The sequence below is a fragment of the Lynx canadensis genome, chromosome D3 (assembly GCF_007474595.2).
Source record: "Lynx canadensis isolate LIC74 chromosome D3, mLynCan4.pri.v2, whole genome shotgun sequence".
In the NCBI taxonomy this organism is placed as follows: domain Eukaryota; kingdom Metazoa; phylum Chordata; class Mammalia; order Carnivora; family Felidae; genus Lynx; species Lynx canadensis.
The window spans coordinates 74053696-74068996 of NC_044314.2; the positions used below are offsets into that span (position 1 = coordinate 74053696).

The following is a 15301-nucleotide window of genomic DNA, read 5'->3' on the forward strand; positions in this document are numbered from 1 at the left end:
CCTACCTCCCCAGGAACACTGACTGTCCTCCGCCCACAGACTCCCTGTCACACTCACTATAGGAGCCCCTGCCTGGGCACTGGTCACTCACACCCACACTCCCACTGCTGGCATCTCACCCCACCAGTGTCTCTCGGTTCACACTACATCCAAGTTCTCTGGGAAACAGACTCCAGCTTTGCTTTCTGGGACCCCTCCGAGGCCAGGCTAACCCATGAGCCCATCATTTGTCTTTCGTTAACCTGCCTAGGGTGTCTGTTATAAATCAAGACTCAGATTCTGGAAATGCGCTGTTGACAGGTTTCTCAACTGACTCATCTACTTAGGAGTTCAGTGTAGTATCTGATCATAACACACACACAAGCACACACACAGGTCCCAACAAACAGAAACATACATGCACACTCATGATGATCACAGAGACACTGGTCCATTTACAACACTGCCATGGTGGGCATCTCTATGGAAAGATCAGGAGGAGCTGCGGTAGAAGGTGCTGCACAGGGAGCCAGGATATGACATGAACAGAGACAATTCCATCTCTGTCATCCCTACCAGAGCCAGCCACTAGCAACAGAAGGCTCCAGGGATTCTATTTGTGCTGGAGTGAGACAAGAAACCTCATGAGAAGCTGGAAGGGTGTTTACGCACTCATCGAGAGCAGATCGAGGAAGCCAGTCAGAGTTCTAGCTCAGTGCGCCAATGTGACAAAGAAAGAAGGATGCCAGACCTGTGTGTCCCCTATTGTGAGCTCTGCAGGTGACATCCCAAGGCAAGGATGCAGGAGAAGGCCATAGGTGTCAGAGAGCCTCCTCACAATGTGAAGGTCCAGTGCAGAGGTACAGTATGTTTTCCAGCTTGGTGGGGGAACCCTGTGCTAGTGATGCTCCTGTATGTGGGCCATGTGTGATTCTCAGTCAGTTCAAGGCTAGGCACAGACTCTGACATTTCCACTCAGGGCAAAACTGTAGGATGTAGTGGCTGCATCCACACACACCAGGGGCCCAACACGTCTATCCAGCTTATATTCAGCCCACATCTCCCTATACCATGACAGTTGCCCTCACAGCTCAGGATAGGGACTAAACAGTGACCATGCTACCTTCCTAAAGAACCAGCAAAGGCAGCGATTCGGGACATCGGGGCTAAGAGAGAGATCTAAGTGTGCTGGAGGAAACGTGATTCTCCTCCCAATACTTTCCATTCCTGACCCCAAACCTCCACTGCTTCCCCTGCAGATGACGTAGTGGCATATCCAGGAGCCTCCCCATGAGTCCCAACTCTGCAAAGGGCTCCCAGCTCCATCACCTCTGTGCTGAAACACCCCTGCTCACCTCTTCTACAATGACATCCTGACACGGACTGAGGAGAGCACAGAGCACCTTCCTAAGCATGGTGTTAGCTGAATTCTGATGCCATACCTAAAGAGCATCTCTCCATCCCCTCCCCATGACTGAGGATAGATGGATTCTGAACCCTCCATGGAACTGATTCCAGGTCCCCAGGGGTCAACCCCATCACCCACCCATCTGCCTGACCAGCACCCGTGACAAGAAGGCTGGGCTTTGGGCCTCCCGTGCAGCTGCAGGTGGGCCTGGGTCAGGGGTGGAGGGGTTGACAGAGGGTTTGTGTTCCAGGCTGTGTCACAGTGTGCTTTGTTCGGCGGAGGGACCCATCTGACCGTCCTCGGTGAGTCTCCCCTTTCCTCCTCTTTTGGCTCCAGTATACAATTTCAGGTGATTTTCTTCTGCTTTCTATTGTGACCTGGGCTCGGGCTGAAGGTCTGTGGGGTCTGTAAGTTTTGCCTCTTTTATCTGCCCCTTATCTCCTCCACTGGCCCCATATTGTCAGAAGTGCTCAGGGCTACAGGGGACGTCCCCGTGAGCCCTTCCTAATCTAGACCTGAACTCAGGCCTCACTGTGACTCCAGCTCTCTCCCCAAGGAAATCTTCTCCTCTGGACTCAGGGATGGTCAGCTCACCACTCAATGTCTCTGGGCTCCAAGAGTCCGAGGAGAATTGAGGGTGAAGGACAAATGAGTAGGGGTTCCTGCTGCCAGAGGGACCGTGAGGTGTGGGAAGGATTCTGGGGATGGCTCGGGCACCGGTTTCCATCCTTGGGGGATCCAAGGCAGAGAACTGCCTGATGAACAGTGAGGACAGCCTTGGTCTCGGTACTTGGAGACATGGAGAAGGAAGTGGGACAAGGGGGTCAGGAAGAAAGGAAGGACATCACAGGAGAAGGGGGCCGTGGGTTCTGGGCCTTCCACCTCCATAGGGACACTCAGGAAGCCAGCAACAGGACAGTCTCAGGACACTCAGGCAGCAAAGTAAATGCCTTCACCACCGCAGGAAAGCCTCCTGAGCAGATAGATACGTTGGGCCAGGGTCTCCAGGTAGGAAAAGGTGACAGGTCTTGCCAAGACCTCAGAAATCTAACGATGGACAGACCCCCAGTAAACTTCACAGAACAGGGAGACCCTTCAGAACAGACATAGCCCATCCTTAAAATTGGGTTCCGCAAGCCCAAGGAGAATTGAGGGGTGAAGGCAAAGAAGTGGGGAGCTTGGACTGCTAGCAGGGCTACGGGGTGTGAGAAGGATACTGGGGACATTCAGGCATAGTATTCTGTCTTTGGCTCGTCCCAGCTGGAGGGCTGCCTGGAGCACAGAGAGCAGAGCATTGGTCTCGGGACTTGGGGACATGGAGGTGGAAGTGGGACAAGGGGGTGAAAGAGGAGGCAGGTTGTCAGAAGAGAAGGGCCCAAGGGTACTGGGACTTCCCACCTCTAGAGGAACAGTAAGGACACCAAGATCAGAACAGGTCTCAGGAGAGTGTCCTCTAAGGGAGGTGTGGGTGTGGTCCATGAGCAGATACATGGATCAGAGTCCGCTGATAGGGACAGGTGACAGGGACGTTGACTGCCAGCCTTCCAGAAATGGTAAACAGACAGACACCCAAGTAAACTTCACAGAACAGGGAGACCCTTCAGAACAGACATGGCCTAACCTCAAAACTGAAAATTCACCTCACCTGAAAAGTCTCCATCTTACAAGACTCCCTGTAATCCAGCTCCAGGAACTCCCACTTCTTACCCACTCAGCATCCCCGGGGTCGGGGGTGGGGGTCCTGTTGGGAGGTGGGCAAGGCTGCAATGATGGTGTGAGGGGCTCTGGGGGCAGGAAACCTACTTTTCAAATGGGAACACAGCCCTGCAACAAGGACAGACTAGATACAGGGTAACCAGGTAAGGGACCTGGCGGATATGGCAGTGATGCCAACGTCCATGACAGACAGAATCACAAGGGAAAGCAGGTCTCAGAGCCAGTGTCACCAAGTCCCAGGGGGAGGACTGTGTGGATTAGGAGGACATGTGACCGGGAGAGAGTCTGAGGCCATGGAGGGACCCACACACTACTGAATGTGGCAGTCAGATTCATTCCAACAGAAGGTGAGTGACCCTACCCATGGCTGACCTGAACTCAGCCAGCTGGAGCCCTTGAGACCCAAGCCATGGACATGACAGAGCTGTTCCTCACATCAGGACTGAGGTAGGAGCTTCAGCCATGGACACCTGATCTGTGACTCATGCCCCTCCCCACCCCACAGGTCAGCCCAAGTCGGCCCCCTCGGTCACACTCTTCCCACCCTCCAATGAGGAGCTCAGCGCCAACAAGGCCACCCTGGTGTGCCTCATCAGTGACTTCTACCCCAGTGGCTTGACGGTGGCCTGGAAGGCAGATGGCACCCCCGTCACCCAGGGCGTGGAGACCACCAAGCCCTCCAAACAGAGCAACAACAAGTACGCGGCCAGCAGCTACCTGAGCCTGTCACCGAACCAGTGGAAATCTCGCGGCAGATTCACCTGCCAGGTCACGCACGAGGGGAGCACTGTGGAGAAGAGTGTGGTCCCCGCAGAGTGTTCTTAGGTCCCCGAGACTGTCAGGGATGGAGGCCTTCCTCACCCAGATACACCTTCCCCAGCTCACCATGTACCCCTGAGAGCCAACTCCTGGATCAGCTCAGACCAGGAAGGTCACACACCCTCCCGGTTTCTATTTGTGCTCAATAAAGAACTTATCGTTTATCATTCAACATTTCTGATGTGAATTCTCTCTCTGTTATGTCTGGGTTAAAGGCTTAGTAATTAAGAGAAGGGACAGTAATGGTATGAGATTCTATCTAACCGCCATCCACCCAACTAACCCTAAAAGGACCCCATTGATGCTGTATCCCCCTGGGTGTGACCCAGAGTAGGAAATAATCCTGCAGTACCAGCGCCCAGGATGCAGTCTTTGCCACCTGGAAAGGGAGAAACTGAGTGAGAAGGACCAGGGAGGGCCTGCAGGGTATCAGGGAGAAACAAGGAGAGTCCCAGGAGCCAGCAGTGGGCAGAAGCAACAGTAAGGAGGAACAAGCTCCTTGAGCAGAAACAATGGTCTTTAGGAACAGAAGTGAATTTCCCAGTTCCATACTAGTGATCCAGAGGGGAGAATGACTAACAAACGAGGGGGTCCATAGTTCGCCCGTTAGCAGGAAGCCATGGAAAGCATCTTAGAAGTACATTTCTCGGGGCGCCTGGGTGGCGCAGTCGGTTAAGCGTCCGACTTCAGCCAGGTCACGATCTCACGGTCCGTGAGTTCGAGCCCCGCGTCAGGCTCTGGGCTGATGGCTCAGAGCCTGGAGCCTGTTTCCGATTCTGTGTCTCCCTCTCTCTCTGCCCCTCCCCCGTTCATGCTCTGTCTCTCTCTGTCCCAAAAATAAATAAAAAAAAAAAAAAAAAAAAAGAAGTACATTTCTCAAACTCATAATTCATGTTAGGTGAGTAAAGATGCTAACAAGGCCTACTGGGAAACAGTTTCACATCTTGTAGCCTATCCCTTCCCGAACCTACTTGACTCTCCCAACCAACTCAGGAAGCCCTGGAACACTCTTCAAGACAGCAGTGTTCACCCGCACTAGTGCTGGGAACTTGAGGTCAGGATGAGGCACAAGGACAACCAGTCTATGTGGTTTTGGGCCTAGGTCCAGGTCAGGCTCAAAGGGACCCGAACAGAGGAGCTGGGACCTCAATCGTGAAGTCTCATCATCGGAACTGAGATCAAGGAGAGAGTTACTTTATGGTTAGGTTATAGATGAACGCGATGATATGACCCTGTATGTGGTAGAGACATGGAGAACTGAGTAAATGACAAAGGACACCTTCTTGGGCACATAATGGGCAGCCAATGATTATCCCAAAGAGAGGGAGCCAATTTGAATTCAGGAGTATAGTTCAGCTGGTGCAGACCAGCCCAGGCAGAGTTGTATGGCCTGAAGGCTACAGCAAAGTAAGGATCCCCTTCCCCAGGTACTGAGGGCCCACTGAACTGCCAATGCACAAGCCTCCATCACTCACTGTGGCTGAATACTGAATGCACCTGTGGACTCCTATCAGAGACATACTCATTCTGAGGTCACTGAAGCAGTAGAGGTCAGTCTCGTAGAGATGCAGGCACAACCAGCCCTCTGTTTATGTCTTCAGCTCATCACAGACAAGGAGCTGCCTTCACCAGACCTGCAAGGGAGCCAGTTCAGCCCAGGGACAGAGCCTACAAAGCCCAGGAGTTCTGAGAGCAGAGGGACCCCTTAGAGTTTTATCCCAGCCACCCCAGCCCTAGGGAAGCCTAAGAGGGAGAAGGATATTAGGGGGTCTCAGTATCCCACAGCAACTGCTGGCCACATTTCATGGATCTGAATGCTGAGCCCCAAATGAGGGAGAAGGCCACCTAGGTGTAACTCATATCCATGACCCTGCTGTAGAATGCCAAAATCACCCCACATCTGGTACTGCCCCACACTATCATCTCTTCTCGTAATTTTCTTGTGAAGTGTGCATTAAAGATAAATGAAAACACCAGAAAGGGAGATAGAGGAAGAAGAATACCTCCATGTTCCCATCAACTAGGTCCCAATCTATCAATACCTTGATGATGCTGACGCAATAACAAAATAATTGCTCTGTTATGCAATATTTGGAAACAAATTCCAGATATCATATCTTTTTCTCAATAATGATTTCATCTGTGTACCAGAAGATAAAGGCCTAAACAGAAACTAAAGTAGCATGATCAAACCGATGTAGACACTGAGAATAAATCCTTAACCACCAAAATACTTATCATCAAAGATCTCAAACTTGTCACAAGTGAATGCATGGAATTATATTGTTGATGCTATCATTATTTGGGGGGACTTCCTTTTCTCTTTCTGAGTATTGAATAACATTTGACAGTGTGATTGGGGTATGTGTCTTCACGTGTCTTGGATCTGTAAGAATCTCCCAAATCACTCTACTTTTCCTTGCAAGGAAGGGGCTTCGGGGGCTGAGCTGCTGGTCCTGGGACTGTCCCATGGTGGGGATACAGCCACAACCTCCCAGAGTTGTATCTGAGCCATCCACTCTGCTTCCTCATCCTGCCAAGGGCTTCTGGCATCAGATCCTTCAGGAGATCCAGTTTGTACAACGTCAGAATCACCTCCCTGGACACTTGGTGACTTTGCATCAAAGGACCCACATCGAGTGGACATTTTTAGGTAGGACTAGCTGCTTTGATGTTCAATGACTCCGTCCATCAGATGGAAAGGGTGCATCATGGCAATATTTCATTTCTGTTCTCCTTCTCCTGGGAGGGCTGCCACATACCTAGGTGGGAAGTACCTTTCATGTGCAGGGAAAAGAAGAAATGTGCACCATTCCCTGCTCTTCCCTACTTCACAGGATGATGACCTGCTCCCTCCACCCTCCCCTGATGACTCACTTCCATTTGGTAACCTGGTACATCCTGGGATTGACCAGATAGGCTGGTGGAAAGCATTGGGTTGTCCACTATACATATGGAAATGTAGCCGCATCTATGGACATTAGTCTAGTCGGAGCCTCTTCAGGTGGCTCCTGGGCACACTCACAAGACCCCAGGTGATCTCTATAGCTCCTGCTATCTGATGGACAACATATTCTACTTCACTTGTGCCTACCCGCTCCAGGCCTGAAAGTGGTCACTGATGCCAGTTCCTTTTTGTGGCAGATGGAATTTAAGACTCCTTGAAACAAGCAGAGCAACAGTCACACAGCCAACCTTCCCCAACATGGCACTAGATAGGGGTTTGGCTAGGGCTGTTCCCCAAGTCACCAGGACATAGGCTGGCACGTCCCACAAGAACAGGACAGACTTCACTTGGGACAGTCCCAAACTAGGACATCCCCTCGGAAAATAAAGCTGAGCTCTATGGAATCATGGTTGGGGGCATAGGAAGTTTCCAGTGGCCCATGCACACAGGCCAACCTGCTATCACCTGCAGAGAAAAGTTTGGGATGAAGGTTAAACTCCCTCCCTCACCTGATTGTCTCACCAAAAAATTAGGATGTTTCAACATATAGAGAAGCGATTTCCTCTTCAAATCCGTAGATCCTCGCAAGTGACAGAGAGGCCCTCCACAAACTCATTCCAATTCCTAGGAGTTATAGGTTGGGACAGCATTCAGACACCTACTTCTTTGGAAGACTTGATTCCAGGATCCCGTGGCTTCACACATGGGGACATTGACCCTGTTATCCACTAGAAGAGGAAGACCTGTGGCCCCCCACTGAAAAGACACCAGCATGGAGCAGTGCCCCCACCTCCTCCATCACAGCTGCAAGTGGGGGGTCTAGGGGGTGGGGCAGGGGCTCCCAGGCATTGGTTTTTGTATTAGCATGTATCACAGTGTTTTCTTTTCAGCGAAGGGACCCGGGTGACCATCCTAGGTGAGTCTCATCTTCTCCCTCTTTCCCTGCTTTCCCACATTTTTGGGAAATTTTCTGATATTTTTTTTCTTTCTGTGTCTTTTCTCAACTTGGTCACTCTTTCATCTGGGACCCCAGTCCCTGGGACTCTGATCTCCTTCCCTCCCTCTACACTGTCCTGCTTGCTTCTCTGCTCAACACAGCCCCTCCCCTATTGAGAGGCAGAGGATGGTCGGGATGAGCTAAAAACTCATCTGTGTGTCCACCAGGTCATCCTGGGTCCCACATGTGCTCTTTTCTGTCTACTGTTGTAAGGCCTTGGACAACGTTTGTCTCTGGGATTCACTAAGGGTACCCATAAAAAAGGGAAGAGAGAACAGGGAGCATTGAGGGGGTGACAATGTGGAGTATTTACTGGGCCATGCACCCTCAGAACCAAGGCTGAGGACACAAACGACAAGGTTCAGGGCAGAGCCTGGGGATCAGGGTCCGGAGTCAGCAGTGGTGCAGGTAGAGCTCCCCCCAGGCCTTATGGAGTGGCCATTAGAGTTGGCCTGGGGACTCAGACAAACTTTCCAGACGCAGGATGGCGCTTGTAGGAGTAGATGCCAGAGAAAGAGTCATGGAATGAGAAGATGTGAGACATGAGTGGACTCTTGAGTCCCTGCAGGACACACATCTGCAACAAACACAGGAGAATCTATGGCATGAAAGCTCTCATGAAACGACTGATTGCAGGACACAGGGACTGGGGCTGCAGAAAGGCTATGGATTGAGAGTGATGCAAGGCCACGCAGACACACTCTGTATGATCAGCAAGGATCCTACCCCATCAGGGACAGCCCAGGAGAGACACATCTGGGTAAAAACAGACCCTTAGGGCAAAGAACTCACACAAGACTCAAGATAGAATGGTCCACAGGATGAGCCAATAGGAGGTCAGAGAGCTCACATAATAGCCCTGGCCACAGAGGACAAAAGTAGAGCTGAGACAGACACTGTCAAAAGTCAGAGGAGGCAGGAGCAGGACAGTGAGGGTTAGATGTCTGGGTGGAAGGAAAGATCTCAGAAGAGTCTCAGGATGGGTGGTGATAGGAATCCACCTCAAAGGTTCCCAGCAAAGGTGGGGAGATGATTGAATAACACCTTAACCCACCCACCCACCCCAACATGGATTCACATGGACGCAGAGTGAGAACTGGGTGCCTGACTGAATGTTCAGGTACCTGTACCCACGTGAAGGCCGATGTCAAGTGAAGTGACCCCAAACGCGGAAGCTGAGCTTCTGACCTCCTGTCCCTCCCCCACCCCACAGGTCAGCCGAACTCCTCACCCTCAGTTACCCTCATCCCACCCTCCCTTGAGGATCTCAGCGACAACAAGACTACCTAATGAATAACTTCTACCCCAGCTGCTTGACGGTGGCCTAGAAGGCAGACGGCACCCCGGTTACCAGGGCATGGAAACCACCAAGCCCTCCAAACAGGGCAACAACAAGTAAGGGCCAGCAGCTACATAAGCCTGTCACCTGACAAGTGGAAATCTCTCAGCAGCTTCACCTGCCAGGTCATGTACCAGGGGAGCACTATGGAGAAGAATGTGGTCCCTGCAGAGTGCTCTTAGGTCCCCAAGACCCTCACCAACCCAAGGGTGTGTGCAGCCATTGGACCTACAGGAAGGATTCCCCTTGCACCAGGATGATTCCAGCCCTTCTCCCTTCATTCAATCAATGCTCAATAAAATGTCCTTTATTCAATCAGAAATCACACTATCTGGTCATTTGTGTTTAACATTTTGTGCCCTGAACTCAACCATCCTTGGAGTGAACACAGGTTCACTGGCTTTATGGGGAAGAGCCAGCAGAGCAGCCCCATATTTCTTTGTGGAACAGATTCCCACTCACCCAAATTTGCACACACAATATTCTGTACTCGCAACGGAAGCAGCAAGACCCAGAGTACCAAGGTCCACACCTGTGGATCTTGATAGACTTCTGTAGGCCATTTCCACCCCAACCATTTTCAGGATCATAGCCCTTGATTCCCATGGCCTCTTGGTTCGTTTCCAGTCTCCACTCCGGTCCTGGGACCTTATTCACTGGGACCAGCCCAACTCACTGGGATGTCTCCCTTCCTTGAAGGCCCCCACGCAAGGCCATGCCTTTTGTGGTTTCCTACACATTTGGAAACTTCCCATCATCACATCCTAGAGAATCTTTCCTTCCACAGGGGCCCCGTGCCCCTGCCTCCCTGGGAACATTGCACTGTTCCCTTCCCCAGACCTGCCCTGCTGCACTCATTACAGGAAGCTCAGTCTCTAGACCCTGGTCAGTATCTCCCACACTCCCACTGGGGGCCTCTCCTTCCACATGTGTCACGGAGGACCCAGTTGTATTCAAGGCCCCTGGGAGACAGAGACACCTTGGAGTTATGCACAAAATACCACTAAAGTTAAAATGTCCATGCGTATTCATTGGGGCCATGAATCCATGTCAAGATCCCATTCTGAATTGTGTCATGGATCCATCTGTGCGCACAGTCATTTTCTGGAAAGTTGTGAATGGGCCTTGAGAACCAGGAAGACTCCACTGCTAGCTAGCAGAGCTAGCTCAGAAGGGCAGGTCTAGGCCCCTAGTCACACAGACAGAATAGACATGCACACACACCCAATAAACTTGCATGCACACACCAGGACACACACACACACGCCTGCTATTGTACACGTGGCCATGTTGGGCATGTGTCTAGGACATGTGGTGGCATCCAGAACCCTCCACGGGCCTCAGCTCTGCAGAAGGCACAGGCCCCATGATGTCTGTGTTGGAAACTGTGCTGTCCGATCTCCCAGGTAGCATTCCCCAAGCAAGCTGAGCCATACACAGAGCTCCTGCCAGGAGCTACCTGAGTTATGATATGTCACTCAGGCATTCCCTCCTACCCCACCATGGTGGGGGCTGGGGGGAAGCTCACCCATGAGGAAGGGAAGGTGCATTGGGGAGGGGGTGCCCTGTCTCAAGCTCCCATGGGCCAGCCCAACCCCCACAAAGAGGAGGCTGGACTCTGAGCCTCCCAAGCAGCTGCAGGTGGGCCTGGGGAAGGGGGAAGGGTGCCAGGGCTGACAGAGGGTTTGTGTTCAAAGCTGTATCACTGTGTTATGTTTTCGGCGGAGGGACCAAGGTGACCGTCCTCGGTGAGTCTCCCCCTTTCTCTCTCTTTGGCAACCAGAGTGAAAATTGGGGGAATTTTTCTCTTCTTTCTGCGATAACTGTGCTTGGGGTCTGAAACTCTCTAAGGTCTGGGACCTTCACAGTTTGGGGCTGTCCCTCACCACTTTAGCTTGTTCTCTCTTGTCAGACTCCTGGTCGGGGAAGCTCAGGTCAGTCCCAAGGACCCCTTCCTGTTCCCCCTCACTGTGACCCAGAGCACTCTCAGGGGGCTTCTCCTCTGGACTCTGACACAATCAGCTTCCTTGGGGTCTGTCATCCCCCAGATGTGGGGAAATGAGGGACTGAAGGAACACAGGACTGGGGAACCTGGGCTGGGGCACAAGGGCCATAGGACCAGTAAAGGATGCTTGCATAGCTCATCTGTCCAAGTGTGTATCAATCACACTTGGGTTCTATGCTCTCCGGGTTCTAGGTGGGAGCTACTGAGAGGTTTTGGGAGGAACTCTTGGTTGGCCGTGGAATAAAAGGGAACCCAAGCCAAGGGAAACGAGAACAGAAGGAGGATTTCCTGGGACAAGGTGGCCTCAGAGTGCTGGGTCCCTCATCTTTCTCCAGGACACACAGGACCTCCTCACACAGGACAGGGCTCAGGACACTCAGGCCCCAAAGCTTGTCCCACCCATATTAATGTTGGAGGAGAGACCCCTGAGCAGATACTGGGGCTGGTGACTCCTCAGGGACGGGAGACAAGGATGGCTGCCAATGATAGGCACACTGTGATGCTAGCACAGCAGACACCCCAAGATAACTTCACGTGCAAAGTGACCCCTCAGAGAAGCCCCAGCTCCAGCCTCAGAACAGCAGATTCACCTCTTCCAGAAAGCCTCCACCTGCTAGACTAGATTCCAGCCCAAGGGCAGACACTCTCTCCCCCTCAGGCAACCTTAGAGGGGCTTTGTCAGGAGGTGGGCAGGGGCTGCAATGAGGGATCAGTGGGAATGTGGCCAAGAAACCCCCTCCCGGAAGGGGATGAGAGCTTAACACCAGGACAGACAGATACCTGCATGAGCACCCCTTGGAGATGGACCTGGCAGGACATGCCACAGGACAGACAGGTTCCACAGGGAAAGATTAGGTGTCAAGCACGATAAAAGTCAGTAACACGGGAGCCTAGAGGCAATTAGGAAAGTGATGAGTACAGTTGAACCTGAAGAGGGACGAGAGCCACAGTTGGGCTCAGATCTCCCAACAGATGGACACTCAGTTTCTCTCCAACAGAAGGTGAGTGACCTTACCCACCGCTGACCAGACCACAGGGAGCAAGAGGCAACTGAGGACCAAGCTTTAGATATGACAGAGCTGTATCCCACTTCAGGACAGAGATAGGAGCTGACTGAATAAGCATGTGAACTCTGACTTGTTACCTCTCCCTTGCCCCACAGGTCAGCCCAAGTCCGCGCCCTCAGTTACCCTCTTTCCACCCTCCAATGAGGAGCTCAGCGCCAACAAGGCCACCCTGGTGTGCCTCATCAATGACTTCTACCCCAGTGGCTTGACGGTGGCCTGGAAGGCAGATGGCACCCCCGTCACCCAGGGCGTGGAGACCACCAAGCCCTCCAAACAGAGCAACAACAAGTACACGGCCAGCAGCTACCTGAGCCTGTCACCGAACCAGTGGAAATCTCGCGGCAGATTCACCTGCCAGGTCACGCACGAGGGGAGCACTGTGGAGAAGAGTGTGGTCCCTGCAGAGTGCTCTTAGGTTCCCAAGGCTTCCGGGATGGGGGCCTTCCTCACCAGACACCCCTTCCCCAGCCCACTGTGTAGCCCTGAGAACCAACCCCTGGAGCAGCTCAGACCAGGCAGGTCACACGCCCTCCCTATTTCTACTTGTGCTCAATAAAGACCTTAGCACATATCACTGACATATCTGGTGTGCATTCACTGTTCCACGTAACTCTGGGTAAGCCTCAGTAATTAGGGATAGACTTGTCAAGTGAGAACCTATTTACCCACTTTCCATGTGTGCTTGTCAGCCATGGCCTGAAGAACAAATGGTCCCAACTCAACGGTTGCAGTCCTTGTCCCCATGGGAATGGAGATGGGGTCCCAGTGGGGATCAGGCAGAAACAAGGAGGGTCCTGGGGACAATGGGTCTGTTCAGATTTGTGTGTGGTCAGTGAGGCTTAGCGTCACCCTGGCACTGCCTGAGACCTCAGTTATGAAAGTCTGGGGACCTGACACATTAGTTATGGTTGCATTACAGATGGAGCAGGTGATGTCAGACTTCATAACATTTGGGGCAGGTGGGTCACGGGAGAACAGGGTGAATAGGAAAGGGCACCATCTCAGCCACACAAAGGGCTGCCAGTGATTGTATGAAAGACAGAGACATTTCAAACTCAGGAGTAGAGTTAAGGGAGGTCAGACCAGCCAGAGGCCCATGGCAAGGCCAAGCTTCCCAGACGTTGCAGTGACCCCAGACACCAGGCCTGAGGACTCTTCCAGCCTCCAACACTATGGCCGTGTACAGAGCGCACCTGTGTTCTTGGACAAACACACTGCAGGGCCTGAGGCACTCATGTCAGCCTCTCAGAGGTGCAGGCCACACTCACTCTGCCAGTCCTCCAGTCCTAGGTTGGACAGATACCCTGTCTGAGCCTTCAGCTCATCAGGGTCCGGGAGCTGCCTTCACCAGACTTGTTGGGGGGCAGGAATGCCCAGGAACAGAGCCTCCAAGGACAGCATGCTCTGGGGCAAGAGTGGGTCAGAGGACAGGGGCCCCCAGGAGTTTTTAAGCAGTGAACAGTCCCCAAATCTACCTATGAGATGATAGAAACTTTGGGATCAGCATCCACATGAACCTATTCCGCAACTGGGAAAGCTAAGACCCCAAGGAACAAAGGGGGGGCCACTCAGGCTTCCCTCATTCCAATGGTCCTGCTGGGGAGAATGACATCCTCCCCCACTTAACCTACCCAGAACCACTGCCACCCCTAGACAAACTCTTCCATTCGTTGTTTTAAATGTTCATTATGAACTACACAAACTGAAGAGACAGAGGCAAGGGAGAAACCCCATAAACTCAGTGTGGGATCTGATCATAACACACACACAACCACACACACAGGAAAGATCAGGAGGAGCTGGGGTAGAAGGTGTTGCACAGGGAGCCAGAATGGGACATGAACAAAGACAGCTCCATCTCTGTCGTCCCTACCAGAGTCAGCCAGTAGCAATAGAAGGCCCCGGGGATTCTTATCTAGGCTGGAGCAAGACAAGCAACCTCATGAGCTGTTGGCAAGGTGTTTACACACTAATCAAGAGCAGACCAAGGAAGACGGACAAAGTTCTGGCTCAGTATGCCAATTTGTCACAGAAAGAAGGATGCCAGACCTGTGTGAGCTCTGCAGGTGACGTCCCCAGGCCATGATTCAGGTGAGGCACTGGTTGTCAGTGTCCCTCCTCAGAACGTGAAGGTGTAAGGCAGAGGTACAGTATGTGTCTTGCTTCATGGGGACCAGCCAGTACTAGTGATGCTCCTGTATGTGGGGCATTTGTGATTCTCAGTCAGTTCAAGGGTCAGAAACACACCTCAACACTTCAGCTCAGGGCAAAGTTGTAGGATGTAGTGACTGTAGCCCACACACCGGGGGCCACCAGGTCTATCCAGCTTACATTCAGCCCACAAACCCCTACAGCGTGACAGCTGCCCTCATCGCACTCAGGACAGGGACTAAGCAGTAACCATCCACTGTACCATCGGAAGAACAAACCAAAGGCAGGAATTCGGGAGCTCAGGACCCTACCAAAGGATCTAAGTGCTGAGGGAAACATGAGTCTCCTCCCAACACTTCCCATTCCTGACTCCAATCCTCCATGGTTTCCTGTGCTGAGGATGTGATGGCATATCCAGGACCATCCCCACGAGTCCCAACTCTGCAAAGCACTCCCAGCTCCATCACCTCTGTGCTGAAGTAGCCTGCTCACCCCTTCCACAATGACATCCTGACACAGACTGAGAGAACACAGCGCCTTCCTAAGGACGGCATTAGCTGGGAATTCCAATGCCATATCTAGAGGGGTCTCTCCAACCCCTCCCCATAACTGAGGATGGAGAGAATCTGAACCCTCCATGGAACTGAAATTCCAGGTCCCCAGGGGGCACCCCCGTCACCCACCCATCTGCCTGACCAACACCCGTGACAAGGAGGCAGGGCTTTGGGTCTCCCGTGCAGCTGCAGGTGGGCCTGGGTCAGCGGTGGAGGGGCTGACAGAGGGTTTATGTTCAAGGCTGTATCACAGTGTCCTATTTTCGGCGGAGGGACCCATCTGACCGTCCTCGGTGAGTCTCCCCTTTTCCCTCCTCTT

At 52.5% G+C, this 15301-nt stretch overlaps 2 gene segments (V, D, J or C); both read left to right on the forward strand.

Annotated features, from left to right (window-relative positions):
* LOC116738411 overlaps positions 1–4096 on the forward strand; it is a 688014-nt gene extending 683918 nt beyond the window's left edge. The window contains 2 exon segments of the V gene segment in view: positions 1655–1689; positions 3609–4096. Coding sequence covers positions 1655–1689; positions 3609–3928 — 355 coding nt within the window.
* The window catches only part of LOC115528231, a 917695-nt gene that overhangs the window by 880665 nt on the left and 21729 nt on the right, over positions 1–15301 (forward strand).